We start from the raw sequence: 21,183 nt of genomic DNA, 5'->3' as shown, positions 1-21,183 counted from the left end.
TGTCATAATTATAATTTGTATCTGGAAGTCTATAAAAAGAAGAAATACATTAAAAGCTTAAATGTTAAAAATTAATAATTATTAAGAATATTTTTTTCTGTAAAAATGTTATTAAAGTTTTAAAAAGTCATTGAATAACGAAATAAAATTATATTAATATAAAAACTTTATAGGATTTGTGTGAAACTATTTAGGAAATATGCATATAAGTACGTTCTGTACATATTGCATTGAAATTATCATTGCTTTTTATTGATACATTAGAACTTTGATGATAAATTTAGCTGATATAACCATGTATTTCTCTTAGTTCATTTCTCAGTTCATTTGTAATTCTATAGCAAGATTTATATGCACAAAAATAGATGTGCATTACCCGTATCAACAAACACACAATTACGACAATGTTACATAAAACGTAAAGCACAATCGAGATTACATAAAATATGGCCGAGAATGCCTCAAACATCTGGCTGCATTCCAGATGCTTGAAATCCGAAATACAACTTTGTGATGTTACACATTTTTTCGACAGAAATAACATAATAATAAAACATTTCATTATAGGGTCAGAAATACAACTAGGGAAAGGTGGCTATATCGTGTTAAATAAGTCAACAGTATTACGTATTCTCATATGAGAAATCGAAAATAATTATGTGTGTGAAAGCGCTTTAATTGCTGCCTGTTCTATAGATTGTTCTATAATTACATCCATTACATGAATTCTTTCATGCCTTAGATCTCAACAAATTAATGACGGATGCAGTCAAATTTAATTGATAAACATAAGAAGATTTTAAATTTTTCTAGTATATGAAATCATGATTTTTCCAGCTAACTAAATCCTTCTAAGGGATTTTACTCCTGATCTCTCGAGGTAAAGAAAAAATGGAATGACATTCACCTTCGGTGTTTTCGCTGATGAAGAGATGGTCGCCTTTTCGCACTCATGCCGAAGCTATCCTATGACGAGTGAGAGGTGTTCAGCAACAAAAGATGCGCCCTTTCGGGGTTGAAACTCTACAATGCGAATCGACATCAGCATCGGCTTTGCCGGAGATGCAAAAAGGTAGAAGAGGGGATCTTTGCGATGGCTCGAGCAAGTGAGTCGCCCCGTGCATCTGCCAATTATAACAAATTGCGCTTAGTCGTTTTGTCCGTTAGCTGCACTAGCAATTATTTTCTGCTAATATGCTTGAATATCATATTATATCAATGAACCATGAGAGCGCTGCCAATGTTAATAATAACATGCCAAGAATGCGAGTTATTAATTCTTGGCAGCGCAATCTTGACCATTGTAATAAATTATTGTGCTGTCAAAGAACGACAACTAAAGGTGAAGGTATTTATTTTTCAGGTAATTAATAGATCACTAATTAAACCTGCTACTCCATTCTGAAGGAGTAAATTTATCTCCTGCATTATAAATTTGTGCTTGAAAAATACAGGCCAAGACGTTAGTTCAAGACTCTCAATTCATCATAGTGAAAGTTAGTCTTTTGAAGTTTACTTCTTCGAAATCCAATTATTTCGAAAGCTGGATTCTTTCGTATTTAATTCTTTAAGAATTTCGACTTTCTGAAATTTATTCTTTCGAGAGTAAATATCTTAAGTTTCTATTTTTTGAGACTTGATCCTCAAAGTTGGTCCTTCGCTTTTTTCGACCAAGATCCTTTAAGTTTTGCTTAGATCTTCACTTAGATCTCTCTTTGTAGTCGCTTCTACAGCTTTGTTACGTTCCATCTTTTATGATTCTTTTCGTCGAGTCTCGCTTATTTTTGGTCCTTTCAAATCTTATCCTTTGTTATTCCTTTAGAACCTCACCCCTTCGCTAGGCCCGCGGTAGCAGCCGACGTCCCTGTCGCGTAACGAGTCCTTATTTGGATCCGGGGGCCGTCTGCCACCACCGCGTCGTCGTCGTAGTCGCCCGCGATGCCCGGCGTCTTCTTCTCCCTCCCTCCACCGCTGCTCCTCTCGTTAGGGCGAACTAAGGACTAGGCTGACTCTAATGGGCGGCGCGGGCTCTCGGGCCGACGTTAACGCGGACAGCCGATTTCCATGTAAGGGGCGGATCGCTATTTTCGGCCGCCGACCGATATGGATAAAGGGACCCCACTGAGCCGGTACCGCGCCACTTGCCGTTCTCGCCAGCCTCTTGCACGACGTTACACGCGACCCTAAGCGATTGTCGCCGATCTCTCTCCCTCGACTCTCACATCAGCGAAACGGTAAATCGCCGTGCTTCGTTATTCCTAGCAGTCGCGAATCACGTCGACCCCCTTGGTTCACGCGCATCATCTCCGAGGATCTCTTCCGATCGGTCTTCGTCGCTTCGCTAAAATCGCGAGAATCTTTAGTACCAGATTCTAGGGATCGGTAGTGATTCGAATAAACGGTGCTAAGTTAAAGCTCAGTGAGCTCTCGAGTGTCGGGAGGGTTGATGGGAAGCTTCGTCAGGACCGATCGGGCAGTACTTTCCGAGAATCCTCAAGGAGAACTGTGCGAAAACCGAGTGCGGTTTGTGTAATCGTATGAGATGTGAAGTGATACCTGAGTGAATGTGCATAAGTGAATTTTAACGCGATAGTTATAAAGTTTATTAGCAGTCTACTACTATCCTGAATTTCTACAGAATTTATTCCGAATATTTTTCATATTTTCAAAGTAATGTAGAATGACTAGCTTCTCTATCTCTAATTAAACTATTAACTCGTATATGTTGTAATTATTAAGTCAATGAGTTAATTAATCGAGAAATAATTACAACATTTCATTATCATAATTAATAATATCGACTTGCCTTGCAAAATTTCTCTGCATCTTTCGGTGTGTATTCGCAGAAAGTAACAGTAACAACCGACCAAGATGTGCGACGATGATGTTGCGGCACTAGTCGTGGACAATGGATCCGGTATGTGCAAGGCCGGATTCGCGGGGGATGATGCGCCGCGCGCTGTATTTCCTAGCATCGTCGGTCGCCCTCGTCATCAGGTTGGTCCGAACATTGACCTATCATTTAAAACGATAAAATTATTTAATCTAAATATTATAACTCTATTGACATGATATCTAGAATATTAACTTAGCAATTTCATATTACAAATTTTTTATGTAATGTAGCATATATAGAAAACAGTATTTTTTAACATATCTTTTGACTCAAACTTAGAGAAACACGCTTAGATTATTTTTTGTTCGTTTACAGGGCGTGATGGTCGGTATGGGTCAAAAAGACAGTTACGTCGGCGACGAGGCGCAAAGTAAAAGAGGTATATTGACCCTAAAATATCCTATAGAACACGGTATTATTACCAATTGGGATGACATGGAAAAAATCTGGCATCACACCTTCTACAACGAATTGCGTGTCGCTCCGGAGGAACATCCTGTCCTGCTCACCGAAGCGCCGCTCAACCCGAAAGCTAATCGCGAGAAGATGACGCAGATCATGTTCGAAACCTTCAACAGCCCGGCCATGTACGTCGCCATCCAGGCCGTCCTTTCCCTGTACGCCTCCGGTCGTACCACCGGTATCGTCCTGGACTCCGGTGACGGTGTCTCCCACACCGTACCCATCTACGAAGGTTACGCCCTTCCTCATGCCATCCTCCGTTTGGACTTGGCCGGTCGCGATCTTACCGATTATCTCATGAAGATCCTCACCGAGAGAGGCTACAGCTTCACCACCACGGCCGAGCGAGAAATCGTTCGCGACATCAAGGAGAAGCTCTGCTACGTCGCCCTCGACTTCGAACAGGAAATGGCCACCGCTGCCGCCAGTACCTCCCTCGAGAAGAGCTACGAGTTGCCCGATGGTCAGGTCATCACCATTGGTAACGAGAGGTTCCGTTGTCCTGAAGCTCTTTTCCAGCCTTCCTTCCTGGGTATGGAATCCTGTGGCATCCATGAGACTGTCTACAACTCTATCATGAAGTGCGATGTCGATATCCGCAAAGATCTCTATGCTAACACCGTCCTTTCCGGTGGTACTACTATGTATCCCGGTATCGCCGATCGTATGCAGAAGGAAATCACCGCCCTCGCGCCCTCGACGATCAAGATCAAGATCATCGCTCCTCCCGAGAGAAAGTATTCCGTATGGATCGGTGGTTCCATCCTGGCTTCCCTGTCCACCTTCCAACAGATGTGGATTTCCAAACAGGAGTACGACGAATCTGGCCCTGGCATCGTCCATCGCAAATGTTTCTAAAGATACATCGTACCGAGAAATACGTTTCCCATCATCACAATTCTTCTCTTTCTCTTTTTTGTTTCCTTTTCTATACGCACCATCATACTTCATTACACTGTGTTCATCACGACATACAAAAACGCGAGAAAGGAAGAGAAAGAGAAGAGAGAGAAAGAAAGAGAGCGAGGGAGAGAGAAAGATAGGGAGAAAATTAAGCATGAAAAATGACAGCAGAAGAAGACGGTTAATAAAGTGCCTTTATGCTACACATTTACCAAACTGTATTGTACTTTGTAGTTTCTACAAGACGACTGTATGTTTATGAACGTTAATTAATTTATTAATAGTCTTCTCAGCCACCCGAGCAACGAGTTTTCCTCGACCCAACACGATCATCCGCAACACATACACATATATATTGTACACGAAGATACACGCTCGCTCGCTGATGATTGCGTAAGTTTGGCATTTGCGACACCTGTAAAGATGATTATCGACAACGACGAGGGACACGGTCGACCATTACCGGCCACATCGACGTCGGCTCATATTGCTGCCCGGCGGATTGTTCTTCTTATTGTACCTTACGATTATAAAAATGGTAATAAAATCATGTTATGTATAATTATATATTTTAAACTATACGAGTGATTCCTATATCAACAATTGTCTTCTCGTGATAACTTTGCACATATACGTGCCCTGCTCGTGACTTTAAAGTCACCAGCTTCGTGCGATCGTAGAATGCAGCCCGAAGTTTTATTTTTGTGCACGAACAATTATCCATGCCGTCTTGAATCTATAATTAATGACATTCTTGAAGATACGAATTGCACCTAAATATCCTGAATACAAACTAGACATTGATATTTGCATATTCGGGGTAATTAATGCACGAATTGTAATGGCTTGCAAAATCTAGTTCTATCAAATGATATAATTCGTATTACGAAATCTTGCAGAGATCTTAAAAACATTTGTATTTATTATTTATAGATTCTCGAGTCTATTTTAAAGCAAGTAACATAGAAAATTAGTTCATTTCAGAGATGCTATATTCTGCCTATGCTTTTTTAAACATATCTTTCTAAATCTAAACAAGATAATATTAAACATTATATTAAACTTTGTGAGATCGTAATATTATAATGTTTAATATTATGATCTTTGTAAGATCATAATATTAAACATTATGATCTTTGTGAGTACAAGGAGAGTACAAGGTATAATTAAAACAGATGAATTCACAGGTTCAACGGCAGAATATTTCTCCAGGAAATGCTACAAAAGAGAAACAAATATACAGGTCTAATCGTCGCCTTCGGGGTCACGTTAGGCCATAAACGGCCAACGGCCGTATCTCGAGCAGCTGCTTCAGCACGTTCGTTATATTTGGCGCGTGCCATGTGCCAGCCACGTGGCGTTGCCGCCCCGGGATACAATCGGGAGAAGGCATGCACGTAGCTCAATAGGAGCGAACGAAAGTGTGCGCGCGCGTTACAGATTAAGAAATAGCAAAAATAGAGCCGCTACCCGTAGAATCAGCGTCCCGGTCCGCGGTCGGCCGTTCTCATCTGAAATCTCTCGCGTCTCGAGCGCTAAAATTAGCGACAATTCGTGGGAAGGATGTCTTTCGAAGAATACGGCGCTCTTAGAACATTGGACCCGTCAATAGCATCGAGCTTTGCAGTCCTCGCACCTCTGGATGTCTCGGATGCCTCCGGGATGAGTTCCTCGACGAGGCATCCATTTGCAATTCTTTTTGACGCTTTCTGTAAACGAAATGGACGTAGAACCAACTCGAGGATATTGAGTGAGAAAAGTGAGGGATTTCAATGAAATACTTACTCTTATTAATTAATTATCAATCAAGTTATTTAGTTTATTTCAATTAGCCCAAGCAGTCCAAGCTGCCCGACACGTCGAAGTCGCTAGTCGCAGTCGCTTCGAAACTTGTGGACGCGATTGCGCGCGCAACGATGGTGACGCCGGTGACGCGGACGGCGGGCGGCGGGCGGCGGGCGGCGGGCGACGTAATGAACGGAGAACGGAGTACACATATATACATACGAACGGGTGTGCATGATGTAAGAAGACAGGTGTAGCATTGCGCATAATGGCGGCCGAAGAATACGACAGCCAATCAAATTTTGGTCCGAAACATCGCGCCACGTTCAAATGTAGCATTATGGTGTGAACGAATGTCGCGAGAGGGCCGGCTATAGAAACGCGTGCCGGTGACGTGACGTATGCGCGTGTAATCTCTGGTGTAATGACACGGGGCGGAACAGCTGATCCACGGCATCCACGCGCCTCGAGACTCGAGACCGCGGCAGGACGTCCCGTCGTCGAAGCCGGTATCCTACACGGCGATCGTCGCCGACGTCGGTGGTTTGACGGGGGCGAGAAGAGAGACGAGGGCGACGAGGCGGAGTCCCGGGGTGCCGCGCCGCCGGGCCTTCTCAACCTTCCCCGAGCTGCGTTCGCTCGCGCGAATTAACTCCCCTCTCCCTCCCCTTCCTCCCCCGCCGTCGCGACGTCCTTGGACGGCGCACAGTCGTCTATAGTCCGGGATTATGGCCAGTCCGGTGGTCGGCACCGGCTACAATTTCAAGGTGGTTCTGCTCGGCGAGGGATGCGTCGGCAAGACCTCGGTCGCCCTGCGATACGTCGAGGACAAGTTCAACGACAAGCATATCAGCACGCTACAGGTGACTTCCCCAGTTCCTCCCTCGACTTTTGCGTCGTCCTGGCGAGAGCGGCGAGCCGACGTTGCTCCAAGGATCTTTCCTCCGTTTTTGTTTTCAGCACAGCGTCAATAGTCTTTGCTCCCGTAAAATCTTCTTTTTCGGGGTTTTTTTTCTTAATCCAGGTTCGAATGTGTATATTTTCGAAAGGGAAAAAATTGTCTTGCGGTATTTCTTCCGGTGACGCACGGTTCTTTTAGATCCGAGCTCAGTAATGCGTAGAAAGGAAGTCGTATATGCTAAGATTGAAGTGTAATTCGCGGCGTATATAACTGCGGTCAAGAAAGCTTCCTTAACCTCTTCGACGTTGAACCTTTATTTGTCTACGATACGATCGGGATTTTTACCTCGCTTGAAAACGCATTTCGACAATTGGCTTTACGTTTTAGGCGTCGTTCCTGAATAAGAAGCTGAATATCAACGGGAAAAGAGTGAACTTAGCGATATGGGACACCGCCGGGCAAGAAAAGTTTCACGCCTTAGGACCAATTTATTACAGAATGTCTAATGGTGCCATTCTCGTTTACGATATTACGGATGAGGATACCTTCCAAAAAGTACGACCTGCCATATAAGACAGTATTCCAGAGCATCTTTGTTCTCGTGATGTTAAAGAATCTTTTATTGATTTTATTGTCAGGTGAAGAACTGGGTGAAGGAGCTTAAGAAGATGTTAGGTAGCGAAATTTGCTTAGCGATAGCGGGTAATAAAGTGGACCTGGAGAAGGACAGAAACGTTGCCATAGAGGAAGGAGAAGAGTAAGTTTGACGAATCTTCGCTTGCATGAAATTAGAAACGAACGTAGTAGCGTGATTGCGAACAAATCTTCCGTCAGGTATGCCAAACAAGTGGGCGCCATGCATTTCCATACATCGGCCAAGTTGAACCAGAATATCGAGGAGATGTTCCTGGACCTGACGCAGCGCATGATGCAACGCGCGGACGAGGCCGAGCAAAAGTCCACGCTCACGAGAACCAACAGTACGCGTCGCAATGTCGTGATGGTTGAGGACGAGGCAGAACAAGCTCAACCGACTAGAAGTTTCTGCTGCGGCAGTGGTGGCGGTGGCGGTGGCGGTGGCGGCGGTAACGGCAGCTTTTCGTAGACCTTTAAAATAAATTTACATTCGACTACAGATGAAAGGTCTAATTTCGATAATGTACGAACTATATACGGGATATGGTGCATCCCAAATGTGACAAATTTGCCAATAGTAATTTGTTACATTACAAAATGCTTTATCCTGTATGTGTTTGTAGATGAGTGCGTTATGTATGAATGTGCATGTGTATGCCTATATATATATATGTATATTTTTAGCTGTGACAATTCTTGGATAGCAAAGATATGTATATTTGTATACATATATGTTGGTGGTGGAAGCTGTGACTGTGCCCGACAGATAAATTTTTCGAAGGCAAATTTTGCACATGCCACTTTGTTAAAGAGAGATAAATTGTTAATATTTTCGATGACGATTTTAGATGTGCACACACGTCATACAACTGTGGCCTTTTTATTGTCGTTCGTAAACATTGTGAGATAAGCTTTTCCTGACAGATTTGTCTTTCAAGTGTTTTTGTCATCTTGATGAGATCTGTCTTGTGGGTTTTTCGAAGTTTAGCTTCTCATTTAGAGCAGTCACAAAACAATACGTAATGTCATCTTCTCTTCCCAATGGATCTTTATATTTGGTGTGCATTTTGATCATTATCAAGATCATTATCCAGGTAGTTTCTTAACTATGGCGCGAATGTAAAGTGTTGATTGAATTATGCGATCATAATGAAAAAGAAAAAATAGTTTGATATAGCGACAGACCTTACTATCTAGCTGTCTCGAATGCCTCAATCTCGATGTAGTCGCATACATTTTATAAAAGAGCCAGAAAGTAGAAGCCTCGTCCTAAGTTATTTCATTTTCCCATTGTCGTCTTCAAATTTTCGACTATATCTTCGCAATCCAAAAATTGCAGCAAGCTGATTAACTAAGGACTAACTAATTGTTAGACGGCGCGGTCTTGTCGCGAGACGAGGGCATTTTCAAGGAAGAAAGACTTTCGGCTTTTATCCAAACGATAGGTTATTATTGTACATATTAAGTGCCGATAATTTTATTGTACAATATATTGATTTGGACCGTATATTAAGTAACACGCAATATGTTTATTCATCTGAAATTATATAAATTAGTGATACAAGAGAGTTGTTTAAATTATTGTTACTGTAAGTTATTTTATGAACATAAAATGGTAACTTGTAATAACGTTACAGAGAAACGCTTTATTTAACATTTCTACCTCGATCCCACCGTGTCACGAAAGTTAGGTTTTGCTTATGAATTATACACAAAAGTGAAATTGAAGACCTATAAATTAACACGCTTTATTACACGTTCTATTGACAACAACGAGGAATGTAATCGAGTCACATCAGTTCTATACAGGTCTGGGTTAGTCTTTTTATCTTTTGATGATAGAGAGCGGGTTTAGGGCTGCCAAGCCCATACTTTATCCCAGTTACCCATAATGGCAGGACTATTCAAGGGGATATACAAATCAGCGGTATGCTCCGCGAAAAAATTGCTAAGTCTCTTTTATCCTTATACCTAGACGACGGACAGACTCACTAAGTCATTAGACTATACAATACTTGACATTCAATACGTGTCAAGTCTTTCCCTCTTTTTCATTCTCTCTCTCATTTCTTTTAATTCTTGCTGACATCAAGTGAAACTAACAATCAGACAAATTACTTTTTTTCGAGATCATAATTGATAAAAAAATATCGTAAAGTTACTACAATTTATATGTGGGGTGCATGGAATATACTAATATCACACTAATCACTTACTGTGCTAATACATAATTTTTAAAATATTACATTAATCTTATAAACAGCATAAATTATTTTGTTTTCTCGTAATTATATGAAACAGAGAGACAGAGAGAGAGAATGTCACGAAAGCTCCAAGATGAATCTGATTGAAATAGAAAATACAATTTAATTTTTCTCAATCAGAGTGTTTTGTTACTTATATAAAATGAATGCTTGTTTATGTTATCTAAAGTTAACATAGTATTTCTCTATATTATATATATATATAAATCTTTCTTGTTACATATATCTTGTCTCTTTTCGAGTTTACTTAAATACAGTATCACATATACTACATTCGTTAGACCACAATTATTATTGAATTATCAATTTTTCCATTATATACAAACCCTGCAAGAGATGCAAAGGATGCCAAATATTTAAAAAATTTGTTATTTGCGGTTTTCTTATTTTAGATTTAGAGTACACTAAAACATTCTATAAAAATTTCGTTTTACAGGATCTTTAATTAATAACATAATGCAATTTTGACAATTCCAACTTTACAAATGAAAATAAATAACAAAAGATGCTTGCTGGATCCATGTGGTCCCATCAAAACAAAAATTATAATCTATTCAATAACAATTATTGATTTAAAGTTTTTAACTGACAAGAGAAAATAACAAAATAAAAATCTCTTAAAAATTATACATGAAATGATAATGCATGTAACTTGCTAAAAGAAATTAATTCGTTGTTTAAAAGTTTCGTTAAATATCAGAAATTAATTTAAACAAAAACCGGGATAAATTGCCGTTTGCGATTTCACGACAATGGAGGCATCCCGCTCGATATCTTCTTTCATCATCGAATATATTATTTTCTAAGCGTTATTAAATAGATAAACACATTATCTCTAGATAATCTTACATATTATACTCACTGTGTAACGTTCTCATGTATCTTTGGTATTTGGTCGTAATTTCTCTCTAAATATACGGACATGTTTCTTGCAGCTGGCATTCCAACATCACACAGCCAGCCAGATTCGAACGTTTTAGTCTTTCGTCCGAAAATTATTATACCTATTCGTATTAAAAAATCTTGTGCAAAATCGCATGTAAACAAACAGTTGAATGTTTCCTTCTATCCTTTTCTTTTTCTCTATCACGTAGAATATAAAAATATTTCGGTAAATGAAGATGCGGACGTGTGAGAATTAAATGTTACAATTAGGCTTTCGGTGCTGTCGCTTTTAAATAATAAATATCTTATCTTGATAGGTAAATAAAAAGTCTATGAATTGATTGATAGGTCCTATTGCGGAGAGGGACATTCCACGTGCTGGCGGTGCTCTAACTAGATTCGGTCCAAATACTACCGCGAGATTACTAGAAGTCATCTTGTTCAGGTCGCATCGATCCATTACCTATCAATAGAAAAAAAAGAGTAAACATAAAAATCAATTTTATTTTAGTTGTAGGGAGTGCGACTGGGAATATTAGTTACGTACCCTCGATAAAAATTGTACGATGTATTTAAGAACTTGGTAGTTGTCTTCAGGAAGTTTCTCCAATATTAATATTTTAACTTTACGCGGACGTTCATCTTTCGACAATGCTACAGTAAAAATTAAAAAAATGCTTTATGTACTCTTACTGTAATAATATTTGAAAAAAAAGAGAAAAAGAAGGGAACAAAATGCTCACTTTGAAATTGTGTGATTTCATCGTATAGTTCGTAGGTCATAAGAGGTTCGTCTAGTTCACGGAGAAAGGTCTTGAGTAAAACCGCGGCGATATGCGGATCCCCTTGAAAATCGATGGGTAAACCTTGATTGCAACGATTCTGAAGTTCTTTGATTACTGCCACGTTAGCCGATCTTCTGAATATTCCTTCTGTTTCTAGGGCTGAAACAATAACAAAACAATTGTCAGTTAGAATACGAGCAAGACGAAGATGGTTTTGCTTTTATTGGAATACCATACCGTCGGGCGTATCGAGAAATTCTACACACTGCCTTAGAATTGGTGGTATTGGATCGCCGTTACTATTTTCCTTTATGAATTGCAGACTAGCACCGAACTGAGTCGTGCCAACTGGCGTAACTACCGCGCTTTGCGGTGGACTCGCTGGCAAATTTTTCTTATTTTTCATCAACAGTTGTTCATTGTGTCTGAAAAAAAACATCCCATGTGAACTAAATCTGTGTGCAGTTTGACGAGATTCTAAAGTACTATTTTACATAATAGAATAACTAAATTGCATACTCTATCACTTGAGGTGGTATAATTAGTTGATCCAGGTTAATATATTGCGCCAATTCTTCTAGATAATTAACATACATCATTTTCCGTCCAAATTTTACACTGTAAAAATATACAATTCATGTAATATGTAATAACTCGAGAAAAAAAGTAACTTCCTCATTTAGAGAAGGAAAAATTGTATACCTGATAGCCGGTTTAAATATTTGCCACACAATCCTAATAAAATTAGTCGGATGTACTAGATAAAGGGCTTTGAGATTCTTCTTGTATTTTCTATCAAACGCTTTATACGCTTGCCACAACCAAGATAAGGGTGGCTTATTTTTCGACGTAAGGCCATAATGAAAGTAAACGAGACTATAATCTTGCTCCACAAACATGTCCAAAGTATGCGTAAGATACCTGTAGTGAAAAGATATTTTTTATGAAAAAGTTTATTTTACTGATAAAAAGAAGATAAATAAAAAAAACGTAGTACCAGAAAACAGATAGTCTTAGCAAACTCTGTTAGACATAATACAGGATGACTCACAGTCTTTAAGTAATTTACAGACAATTATAAGTCATTGTTTGCGGAATAAATATTTTGCATGTTACCCTCTACGACGTAGATATCGCAAACTCACCTGAGTAGTTTAGCGTGATTAAAAGTCTCTTTTCCAATGGGAGGCAATTTGCAAGCTGACACAACAATTATTTTACGACCGGCGCTATCGTCGCCGACCACTTCTACGATACCATGCCTGGATATGTCAAGATAATCCTCCTCGTCGGCGAGCTCTCCGTCTAAAGCAGCCAGATCGTCCGCTATTCATTAAAACAGACATTCGTTGTGATATAAGGTTGCACGTATCACAAGCGTGCTCTCGCAACAAACTTGTATCAAACAAAAATTCTATTTAGCAAGAACAATTTGAATTCTCGGAGCAAAATTCTGTTTTATAAAAAAAAAATGTATACTCCAAGGAAAAAGATTTACTCACTTCAAACGCTAGGATTGTACACAATGTTATTGTTACAAAACGGATTAAAAAAAAAGCAAAATAGTCATTGCATTCCCTTTCCTTTTTCATCCTTACGCCATGCAATGTAAAACAAGCTATACAATGTTCTACACATAATTCACCTGCTATGCCCCGAGAATGCCATGACATTTACTGGCTACTAACAGAAGGTAAAAGGTCACACACCAGATTCGATAACTGGAGCATCTACCAAAGCTTCCTCAAAGTTCTCCTCGATCGTGCCGTCGCTCACTGGGCTTTCCAAATAATCCATTCCGGTACCCATGCTGCTGCTCACCAAATCCAATTTTTCTTCCAGAAGCCGCGCCGCTGTAACAATAAAGTTAATTTTTAAACAATTATCATAGCTGCTTCATCATGTAAATTAATCTTTCATATAACTTTCATAACATAGAAGAGGGCAAAATAAGAAGAAAACGAATTCTGCATCTACAGATACTTAATTGTATAAAAAGGAGATACCAAAACATATATCTGGAGGCATATAATTTACCATTGTTTGAAGTAGTTTGCAATTCTGTATCGTCAAATTCCAGATTTGGTTCATAATCGTGATAATCCGACAGGCTAGGATACGGATCTTCACAGTCGTTGCCCATTCCTGTTAAACGTCAACACAAATCAGTCTTGATATTAAATAAGCAGATCAAAACAATGATACCTGTACGTATTTGTACGCGCGAGAAAAAATTATCTTATCTCCAAAGATAAACCCGATTGACATTGCACCGCACGTATTCAACTATCTACTCGAACTATACTCTGCTCCAATACGGACGATCGAGCTTGATCGAGCTCTTTGCTCCATAAACCTGCGATCTGACAGCCTCTGCTCGCGAAAGTAATGATAGCGCACGATGTCACGATAATGAGATGCTTTCTATTTACTCAACGCGAGCCGACTCCCTCGCTTCTGCTGTCGACTCGTGTCACCGCCTGCCAATGTCGCGAGTCGATCCCGACGACGACGACGGCTTCGCCGAGGGCGGCGAAAGAGTCGGAGGAGGGCGCGGACACGTCAAGCCGAACTCGTCTACGACGGTCGGGGCATCGCCAGCTCACCTGTCAACGTCCGCGACGGACTGAGCGTCGGCTGGTAGTCCGCCTCCATCCTTCCCTTCCGGCGTCGATGCGCGCGGGGACGACGATGCGGCGGGCACACGACGGTGGGCACCGCGCCTTCGGCGATATCTCGGCGCACTTCTTACAGACTGGGATTGCCTTCGACGGCTGTCTCCTCGCGCGGCGACATCATCCACTTCCCCGCGACGTGTGTGACTAGTACGACGCGCGCTACGGATCACGTCACGCTTTCATTTGTCGCCGTGGTGGTCACTGCGTTGCATGCGTTGCGCCGCGACGCGATATGTATCGATACTCCGTTTTGAACCGGGGATAACACGATATATCGATATCGCAGTATCGGAGTCCCTGCCCTTTAACAAAGAGGTTAAGTTATCTTTAAATTATAGGTTCTTCTATTTGCAATCTTATATTACTTATTTTATGTAATTGAATTTGTCAATAATCCTCGCAGGAGGATACGTGACACACGGCGCGTTATTGTCGCTGATATTAACACCCGACTGTCGATGACTCAATTTAATTTTTTCTTATTAGAATCTGCGGCCTTTCTATACGATTACTTGTTCCTGAATGAGGAGTGCTATCACGTCTCGCGATATAACTGATTTGTAGAATATTTATGAGCAAATATGTTGCCTTTACATATATTAACGAAGTAAGTACATTTACATTAAATTATTAAAATTAATAAATGTTGGAAATGCCTATTAATATGCTTGTCTAGTGAATTTTTGTATGCCTTAATGTGTACACTACGATAGAATTTTCATTGTGATAAGCATACAATGACAAAATATTGTGTGATATGAATAAATAAGACTCTTATAATATTATCCTATATAAAATACTATTAATTTACAATTTCATTGTTACATTGAGGAACATATTTTGCAGATGTAATATAAGACCTCCAAGTAGAATATCATTTCAATGGATAAACATTTCCACGAGATTATCCTCTTCGTCATCTTCGTCATCGTCATCGGATTCATCAGATTCATCTGATTCCGATTCTGATACTGAAAAGACAAAACCAGAGACAACGCATGTTCAAAGCGCAAGTCCTGCAAGTGCAACATCAGATACAAAATATGATTTGGAAAGCTTCTTGAATAACATGATACAAGTAAATCGTGATTTTTTTTTGTTTACTCCAAGTTTCATTAAATTCAGAATTAAAATAACATCCCATGTTTTAAAATAATTTTCTTTAAAGTATTGCATTTACAAACCGCTAATTAAATTCAGTATTTAAATAATAATTATGTTAAATTGTATTGTATTTTAATGTAAAAGGTTGATATATCTAAAAGTGATATAACGAGATATTTTTCGGAGAAAATGTAAGCTAATGTAATTTTAATGGAAATATCTGTTATTGCTCTTAGGCAAGAAAGCTGCAGAAAACCGTTGATGTTGCCTTACAGCCTAAAAAGAAGTCAGAGGATAAATCGAATAATGACAAACATTTGCCTTTTGGTAACTTAGTGCAATGATCATTTCAGTTTTGTGAAAGTTCAAGCCTTTCTCAATATATTAAATTATATTATTTTTCTGTAGAAAAGAAAATAGTAAAAGCAGCAAAAAATGTGGCCGAGACGCTTGGTGGGGATAAAACAAAGACTACGTCAGACTTGCTTGAGAAAGTTCTTGCATCTAGAGTAGAAGCATTGAGAGCAGAACAGGCAAGAATGTATGCAGATTGTCATGTAGATTACTAAATACGACAAATTGTACATATATATAGTAATATATTTCTGTGTTACTTGATGTTTTCTTGAAATATTTTTACAATATAATTTTATTCGTTTAATAGTAAAGGTCAGAAGAATGCTAAATTCAAACAATCGCCAGAAGACAACGTACAAGAAAATTCCCAAGACCAACATTTGGAAAAGAAATCTATAATACAAACCTTACTGGACGAATATAATAAGCAACCGGTGGAAGTAGTTGAGAATAGTATATCGAGAAAATTACTAAATGACGTTAAAGCATCTAAACAGTTACAAGATACTGATAGAGAACGATCTCGTGTCAGGTATTATAAGAAATATAATGTTAATTATTATATAATAGAGATTAAATTTAGACAATCACATAATCAGATATAATATTATTATATTGTAATACAATATATTTAGATATTCATGTTTTCATGATATACTAAACACCTAATTTTTAATTAATTATATATGTATAGTAGACTTAAAGATGTCAATCTTTGGAATGGGAAACCTAGTAAAATTTTTGAAAACATGAACGCCGCTTCGCCAAACATACCGGAATTGAAAACGTGGGCCGCATTAGAACAAAGAGAGTTAAAAGCACTGACGACTTATCCACCTGCCAATGTTTTTCAAGAACTGATTCTTTGGACGGAGCAAGGCAAATTATGGAAATTCCCTATTGACAATGAGCAAGGTTTCTATATAATGTGCTATATATAACGTTTTTCTTCTGGAAAAAAACTTAGTTTAATCATTTCTATATATTTCAGGAATGGAAGAAGAGCAGAGTGTTCACTTCTCGGATCATGTCTTTATGGAACGTCATTTGAAGGGATGGTGTCCTAAATCGGGACCAATACGTCATTTTATGGAACTGGTGTGCGTTGGACTGTCAAAGAATCCATACATGACTGTTCAAGAAAAAGTGCGACATATTATGTGGTACAAAGAATATTTTGAATCTAAACAAGACCTCTTACAAGAAGTAGGAGCAATTCAAGAGCCATTTCCTGATAAAGTAAAAGAGATTACAGAATAAATTACACTAACGAACATAATTTTGATGTATTTCTTATTAGTAAATAAATTCTTATAAACCCATATGCAAGTATATTAAAAAAAAAAATATATATATATATATAAAATTTATAGTTAGCTTAAGTCAAGAGTAATTTATTAAATTTCCAAGTGTTATAATTATTTAGATGTGATACTAATATCTTTATTATGTACAGTACATACAATTTTATTATCCTTAGATACCAAAAAGTTGAGCTATACAGATTATGTCAGATAGGAATCGTCGTAATCTTCAATTAATAAGTTCCTATCCTTAGATAATTTAATTTGTACACCTTCGGCTGCAGGAGCCATTGATAATATCACAATTCTATTTACAACTAGCAGCTCAGGATTATCCACGCTTTGATGTAAAACTATATCGATTTCATCTCCTACGTCCACCTGTCACCACAATTATTTCATGTGTAGTAAGTTATTTAAGATACAAAAATAACGATAATCTCTTATCAAGATTTTCAAGAGATTATCTCAGCTTTATTGCAAAAATAATAAATTTACCTCTTTAGATTTTTTAAACACTTTCTTTCCATTTATGCGAAACTTGCTCGCATAAAATGCCTCCTCGACTTTACTGAAAACAAGAATATGAAATAAATAAGACTTGACCATTATAAATTGAGATGCAACGTTACATATGCGCAAGTATATCAGCCAAAATAAAATTAGGCATACCTGCGAGTCATTCCAAATCCAGTTTTGCAAATAGCATCTACTCGTAAGGAAGATATCTTTATTTTGGCCACTTTCGAACCTACAGGGGCTTCTTCCTCATCGTCTTCCTCCCTCTCCTCGTCAGAATCTTCATCCCTGTCTTTTTTCTGCAATATATTCCAAAAATAATACATTCATCTGTGCTCGAAAGCTCCTCGAAAGAATAAACAAGCACGAAGGCGAAGAAAGAAACTAAATAAACTATATTAATTAAAGACAAGGAACTAAATAAAGTTAAGAAGTTAAATATATTATATTAATTACCTTGTCAGCAGCTTTCTTCCTGCTGGACTTGAATCTCTTTGCTACATACAAGTTACAATGATTTTGTACACTGCATGGCCTTGCATCCTTGCGTAACGAGAGATCCAATCGTAAAGGATCTCGTGAGCAACAAAGCGTGCGCGCATTGCTGTACACCGATCTCCTAATAATATTAACTGTCACTCTGGATAACATAGCAATTCACTCGATTATAATTCGAACTATCTGCTTATTGGTTAGATAACCTCTCTTAACGATGCGATCGCGTATAATCGGTATAATTATATATCGAGTTCTCTTTCTGTAGTATTTATTTAACGTGGAACACGAGCTTCTCAGCCATGAAAGGCCTAACTCCCTTAATTATCTCGATTATTAATCATTAAATAAAGAGACGTATCAGGCTCTTGCTAATAGCTGAACCAGACAGCTACGTAGCCACGTTTATTTTCCGACACTGCCGATAAAACATCATTGCGCGTCCGCGCCACATTTGCAAATGTAGTGGTGTTAATTGTTATATGTATAGAGATTAAATAATAAAAAAATTGTTAGATTTTTATAGTTAACATTTATATTTAAAAAACGAGTATAAAAAACATATATGCATTTGACAAGCGTAGTGTCCGCGTAGATTTGACATTCGCACACATTGACGATTTATAAATTAAAACGTATATTTCGCAAGATTTATTCGGCCGAAAATGCATCGCGCGAATATTCGATAAAATGATTACATTTTTCATGGCATTTATTGCTAGAATAAGAAAAATGCATGAACGCGAATATAGGAACGGGACGCGCAGTGATGCCGTTCTTGTCGAACGTGAAGTTGACCGCGCGGGAGACGATTCGAAGTGCCTCCGCCATATTGATGACGTTCTCCTGCGTTCATTTCCGGAACACGGCTGGCACGGTACGGATCGGCTCCGGGACGAGTGGCGTCGCGACTCATTTAATTAAGGTAAGAGTAACTTTCATTAATCTTGCATGCGTTCTTTACTGCGGTATCTATCGCGTACTATCGATTCGACGCTCGGGTACTATAGTGATTTGTAAAAATACGTATTTCGCGATACTTGTTCGGTCGAAGGCGCGTCGCGCGGGCAAGTGACGATTGCATTTTCCAATGTCGCGAATATCCGCGGATATCTGTTAAAAATATTAGTACATCTATTCGCTAGAATACAAAACGATCGTAATAATAGGCGAGCATATACAGTATTTAGTATTTGATTTTCGAAGTCGGAAAATTCACGATCGCGAAGTTGAGAGCGCGACGCTTAGCGACGCCGGCGCCGTGACGCTCTGGGCGCGAGAGTTGTTCGCGCGGGAAACGAGAAGCGCCTCCGCCATATTGATAAAGTTTTCCTTCTCTTTTCAGAACGCGACTGACACGGTACGGATCGGCCTCGGGACGAGTGGCGTCGCGACTCATTTAATTAAGGTAAGAGTAACTTTCATTAATCTTGCATGCGTTGTCTACTGCTGTATCTATCGCGTAGTATCGATTCAGCGCTCGGGTAGTAATAATTTGTAAAAATACGTATTTCGCGATACTTGTTCGGTCAAAGGCGTGTCGCGCCGGCAAGTGACAATCATATTTTTCAATGTCACAAATATCGCGGACATCAGCTGTTAAAAATATTAGTACGTCTATTCGCTAGAATACAAAATAACATTCTCTTTCCATTTCCAGAATGCGGCGGACACGAAACGGATCGGCGTTTACGCGTGGTGCCAATGGAGTTGTGTTGGGCATCGAGGGAGCTGACAACCCGAGAGGACAGCCTGAGAGGAGGAGGAGGAGGCCTGGGAGAGGCATCGGGCGCCAGCGGAACAACTTTGCGGTAAATATTATTTTTTTTGTATATAAATATTTTTTTTCTTGTTTATTCTCGAGTTGTTTTATTTCCCCGTGATTTAGAAATAATAATTGGAAGAAAAGAAGTAACTTAATATATTATAGAAATTTATCTTTGATCTTTAAATAATTAAACATTTTACGAAAAAGATTTAAATAATGAAACATTTTACGAAAAATTTTTTCGTAAAATGTTTAATTATTTAAATTAATATCTAATTAAATAATAAAAAGTTCGATGCGCATAGAAATTATATTTTGAAACATTGGGTTTTTTGAACACTATTTTAATATGAATTTTATATTTGTATATTACAGATTCAACGTAGCTACGTGGCAGTTATAATTCCGCTGTTGCGAATCAGGGTCGGTGAGTGGTGAATTAACATATTTATTGAGGTAACGGATGTGTGGCAAATTATTAAATATGCTTACCATATATCTAAATAATTGTATGCAATTTGATAACACCACAACAGTACTACACATAAGAATATAGCATTCTATACATCCGTTGCCTTAAAATGAATCAGTTAGAACAGATTAGGATAAATTTAATCCTGGACGACTCTTTATTATTCTATTTATTCTGTATTTATTAGTTAATTTAATGTGCATGCAAGAATATATTCATTGTCAGTCAAATGAGAATGTATCCAGGAATAAACTTTATATAAGTCAATGCAAAAGAGCAATATATAATATATATTGTTTTTTAAGACAGTCTTTCAATTTGCATCATGATTATATACGTACATATTATAATAATGAAAAGATAAGAAATATTTTAGTATCGGGTAATATATTTCGTAATACAATTTATAAATTTTTTCCGTAAAAAACAATCTTACAATTATTAATTATTATTTCAAATTTTAACGTATTGACTTTAGCCTAAACCGTTATAGCTTATTCATACTTTGTAGTCTCACACTCGTTATTGTTATTTGTCGCAATCTGCATTGGGGAATGAACATTGGCCGATTTTGACGTTGAACGCATTTCGCTCCGTGTGGGTACCCATTAAGATTTGCTTTAATTTCGGTTTAATTTAATTCTTAGAATTAAATGTTAATTATTAAAAGATAGAAAGCAAGTTAAATCTTTCTCTCGAGATTAAAGTTAATCTACATCAGTAGAAATGGATATAAAGATTTTATAACAACTATGCGCGATATTTAAATATCGCTAGTTGAAATACAACTTGGGAATCATTTTTTAACATCGAACTTTTTATTTACTTTTCATCCTTCCTCTCTCTCTCTCTCTCTTTCTCTCTCTAACGTCCAGTAGCGTATACGTTCCATTTGAAGTGCAATATTTGCAATATAACGGAAAGTATAACGGGGCAGCTGCAAAGAACGAACAACCAGCGTTTTCAAAT

General features: G+C 38.3%; 5 protein-coding genes and 1 long non-coding RNA gene across 10 annotated transcripts; 4 read left to right on the top strand and 2 right to left on the bottom strand.

Annotated features, from left to right (window-relative positions):
- Positions 1-1,869: 1,869 nt before the first annotated feature.
- LOC139772844 (actin, muscle) lies at positions 1,870-4,823 on the top strand. Its single transcript, XM_071706797.1, has 3 exons — positions 1,870-2,234; positions 2,847-2,997; positions 3,212-4,823. Exons 2-3 carry the CDS (start codon positions 2,872-2,874, stop codon positions 4,214-4,216), a joined length of 1,131 nt encoding a protein of 376 aa, XP_071562898.1. The 5' UTR covers positions 1,870-2,234; positions 2,847-2,871; the 3' UTR covers positions 4,217-4,823.
- A 1,630-nt stretch (positions 4,824-6,453) lies between these two features.
- On the top strand, positions 6,454-9,212 carry Rab21 (RAS oncogene family member Rab21). Its single transcript, XM_071706799.1, has 4 exons — positions 6,454-6,909; positions 7,335-7,502; positions 7,586-7,704; positions 7,782-9,212. The coding sequence occupies exons 1-4, from the start codon at positions 6,775-6,777 to the stop codon at positions 8,050-8,052; spliced, it is 693 nt and encodes a 230-aa protein (XP_071562900.1). The 5' UTR covers positions 6,454-6,774; the 3' UTR covers positions 8,053-9,212.
- A 103-nt stretch (positions 9,213-9,315) lies between these two features.
- On the bottom strand, positions 9,316-14,364 carry Rhogap68f (Rho GTPase activating protein at 68F). Of its 3 annotated transcripts, none has more exons than XM_071706788.1 (10): positions 14,124-14,364; positions 13,555-13,662; positions 13,227-13,370; positions 12,663-12,822; positions 12,220-12,438; positions 12,037-12,135; positions 11,755-11,942; positions 11,476-11,676; positions 11,280-11,386; positions 9,316-11,195 (listed from the first exon to the last, which is right to left on the bottom strand). In XM_071706788.1, the coding sequence occupies exons 1-10, from the start codon at positions 14,170-14,172 to the stop codon at positions 11,022-11,024; spliced, it is 1,449 nt and encodes a 482-aa protein (XP_071562889.1). In that variant the 5' UTR covers positions 14,173-14,364; the 3' UTR covers positions 9,316-11,021. The 3 variants fall into 3 exon arrangements, with proteins under 3 accessions (XP_071562889.1, XP_071562888.1, XP_071562890.1); XM_071706787.1 differs by having other exon boundaries at positions 12,663-12,843; positions 14,124-14,361; XM_071706789.1 differs by lacking the exons at positions 13,555-13,662; positions 14,124-14,364 and having other exon boundaries at positions 12,663-12,843; positions 13,163-13,291.
- A 3-nt stretch (positions 14,365-14,367) lies between these two features.
- Mrps31 (mitochondrial ribosomal protein S31) lies at positions 14,368-16,978 on the top strand. Of its 3 annotated transcripts, none has more exons than XM_071706790.1 (8): positions 14,368-14,510; positions 14,682-14,802; positions 15,042-15,273; positions 15,536-15,626; positions 15,708-15,840; positions 15,964-16,188; positions 16,351-16,571; positions 16,648-16,978. In XM_071706790.1, the coding sequence occupies exons 2-8, from the start codon at positions 14,777-14,779 to the stop codon at positions 16,914-16,916; spliced, it is 1,197 nt and encodes a 398-aa protein (XP_071562891.1). In that variant the 5' UTR covers positions 14,368-14,510; positions 14,682-14,776; the 3' UTR covers positions 16,917-16,978. The 3 variants fall into 3 exon arrangements, with proteins under 3 accessions (XP_071562891.1, XP_071562893.1, XP_071562892.1); XM_071706791.1 differs by lacking the exon at positions 14,368-14,510 and adding an exon at positions 14,551-14,569; XM_071706792.1 differs by lacking the exon at positions 14,368-14,510 and having other exon boundaries at positions 14,517-14,802; positions 16,354-16,571.
- A 90-nt stretch (positions 16,979-17,068) lies between these two features.
- LOC139772847 (uncharacterized) lies at positions 17,069-18,408 on the bottom strand. Its single transcript, XM_071706800.1, has 4 exons — positions 17,936-18,408; positions 17,633-17,778; positions 17,459-17,531; positions 17,069-17,341 (listed from the first exon to the last, which is right to left on the bottom strand). Exons 1-4 carry the CDS (start codon positions 18,128-18,130, stop codon positions 17,162-17,164), a joined length of 594 nt encoding a protein of 197 aa, XP_071562901.1. The 5' UTR covers positions 18,131-18,408; the 3' UTR covers positions 17,069-17,161.
- A 432-nt stretch (positions 18,409-18,840) lies between these two features.
- LOC139772926 (uncharacterized) lies at positions 18,841-20,515 on the top strand. The gene is made up of 4 exons (XR_011718228.1): positions 18,841-18,899; positions 19,320-19,382; positions 19,635-19,785; positions 20,118-20,515. It is a non-coding gene; the product is annotated as an uncharacterized lncRNA (long non-coding RNA).
- The last annotated feature ends 668 nt before the right edge of the window (positions 20,516-21,183 follow it).

Source organism: Temnothorax nylanderi, unplaced genomic scaffold, assembly GCF_030848795.1.
Source record: "Temnothorax nylanderi isolate EJ_2023f unplaced genomic scaffold, tnyl_v1.0 TNYL_tig0054_pilon, whole genome shotgun sequence".
Classification (NCBI taxonomy): domain Eukaryota; kingdom Metazoa; phylum Arthropoda; class Insecta; order Hymenoptera; family Formicidae; genus Temnothorax; species Temnothorax nylanderi.
Note: the sequence above shows the minus strand (reverse complement) of the source record. Positions and strands in the feature narration are given on the sequence as shown.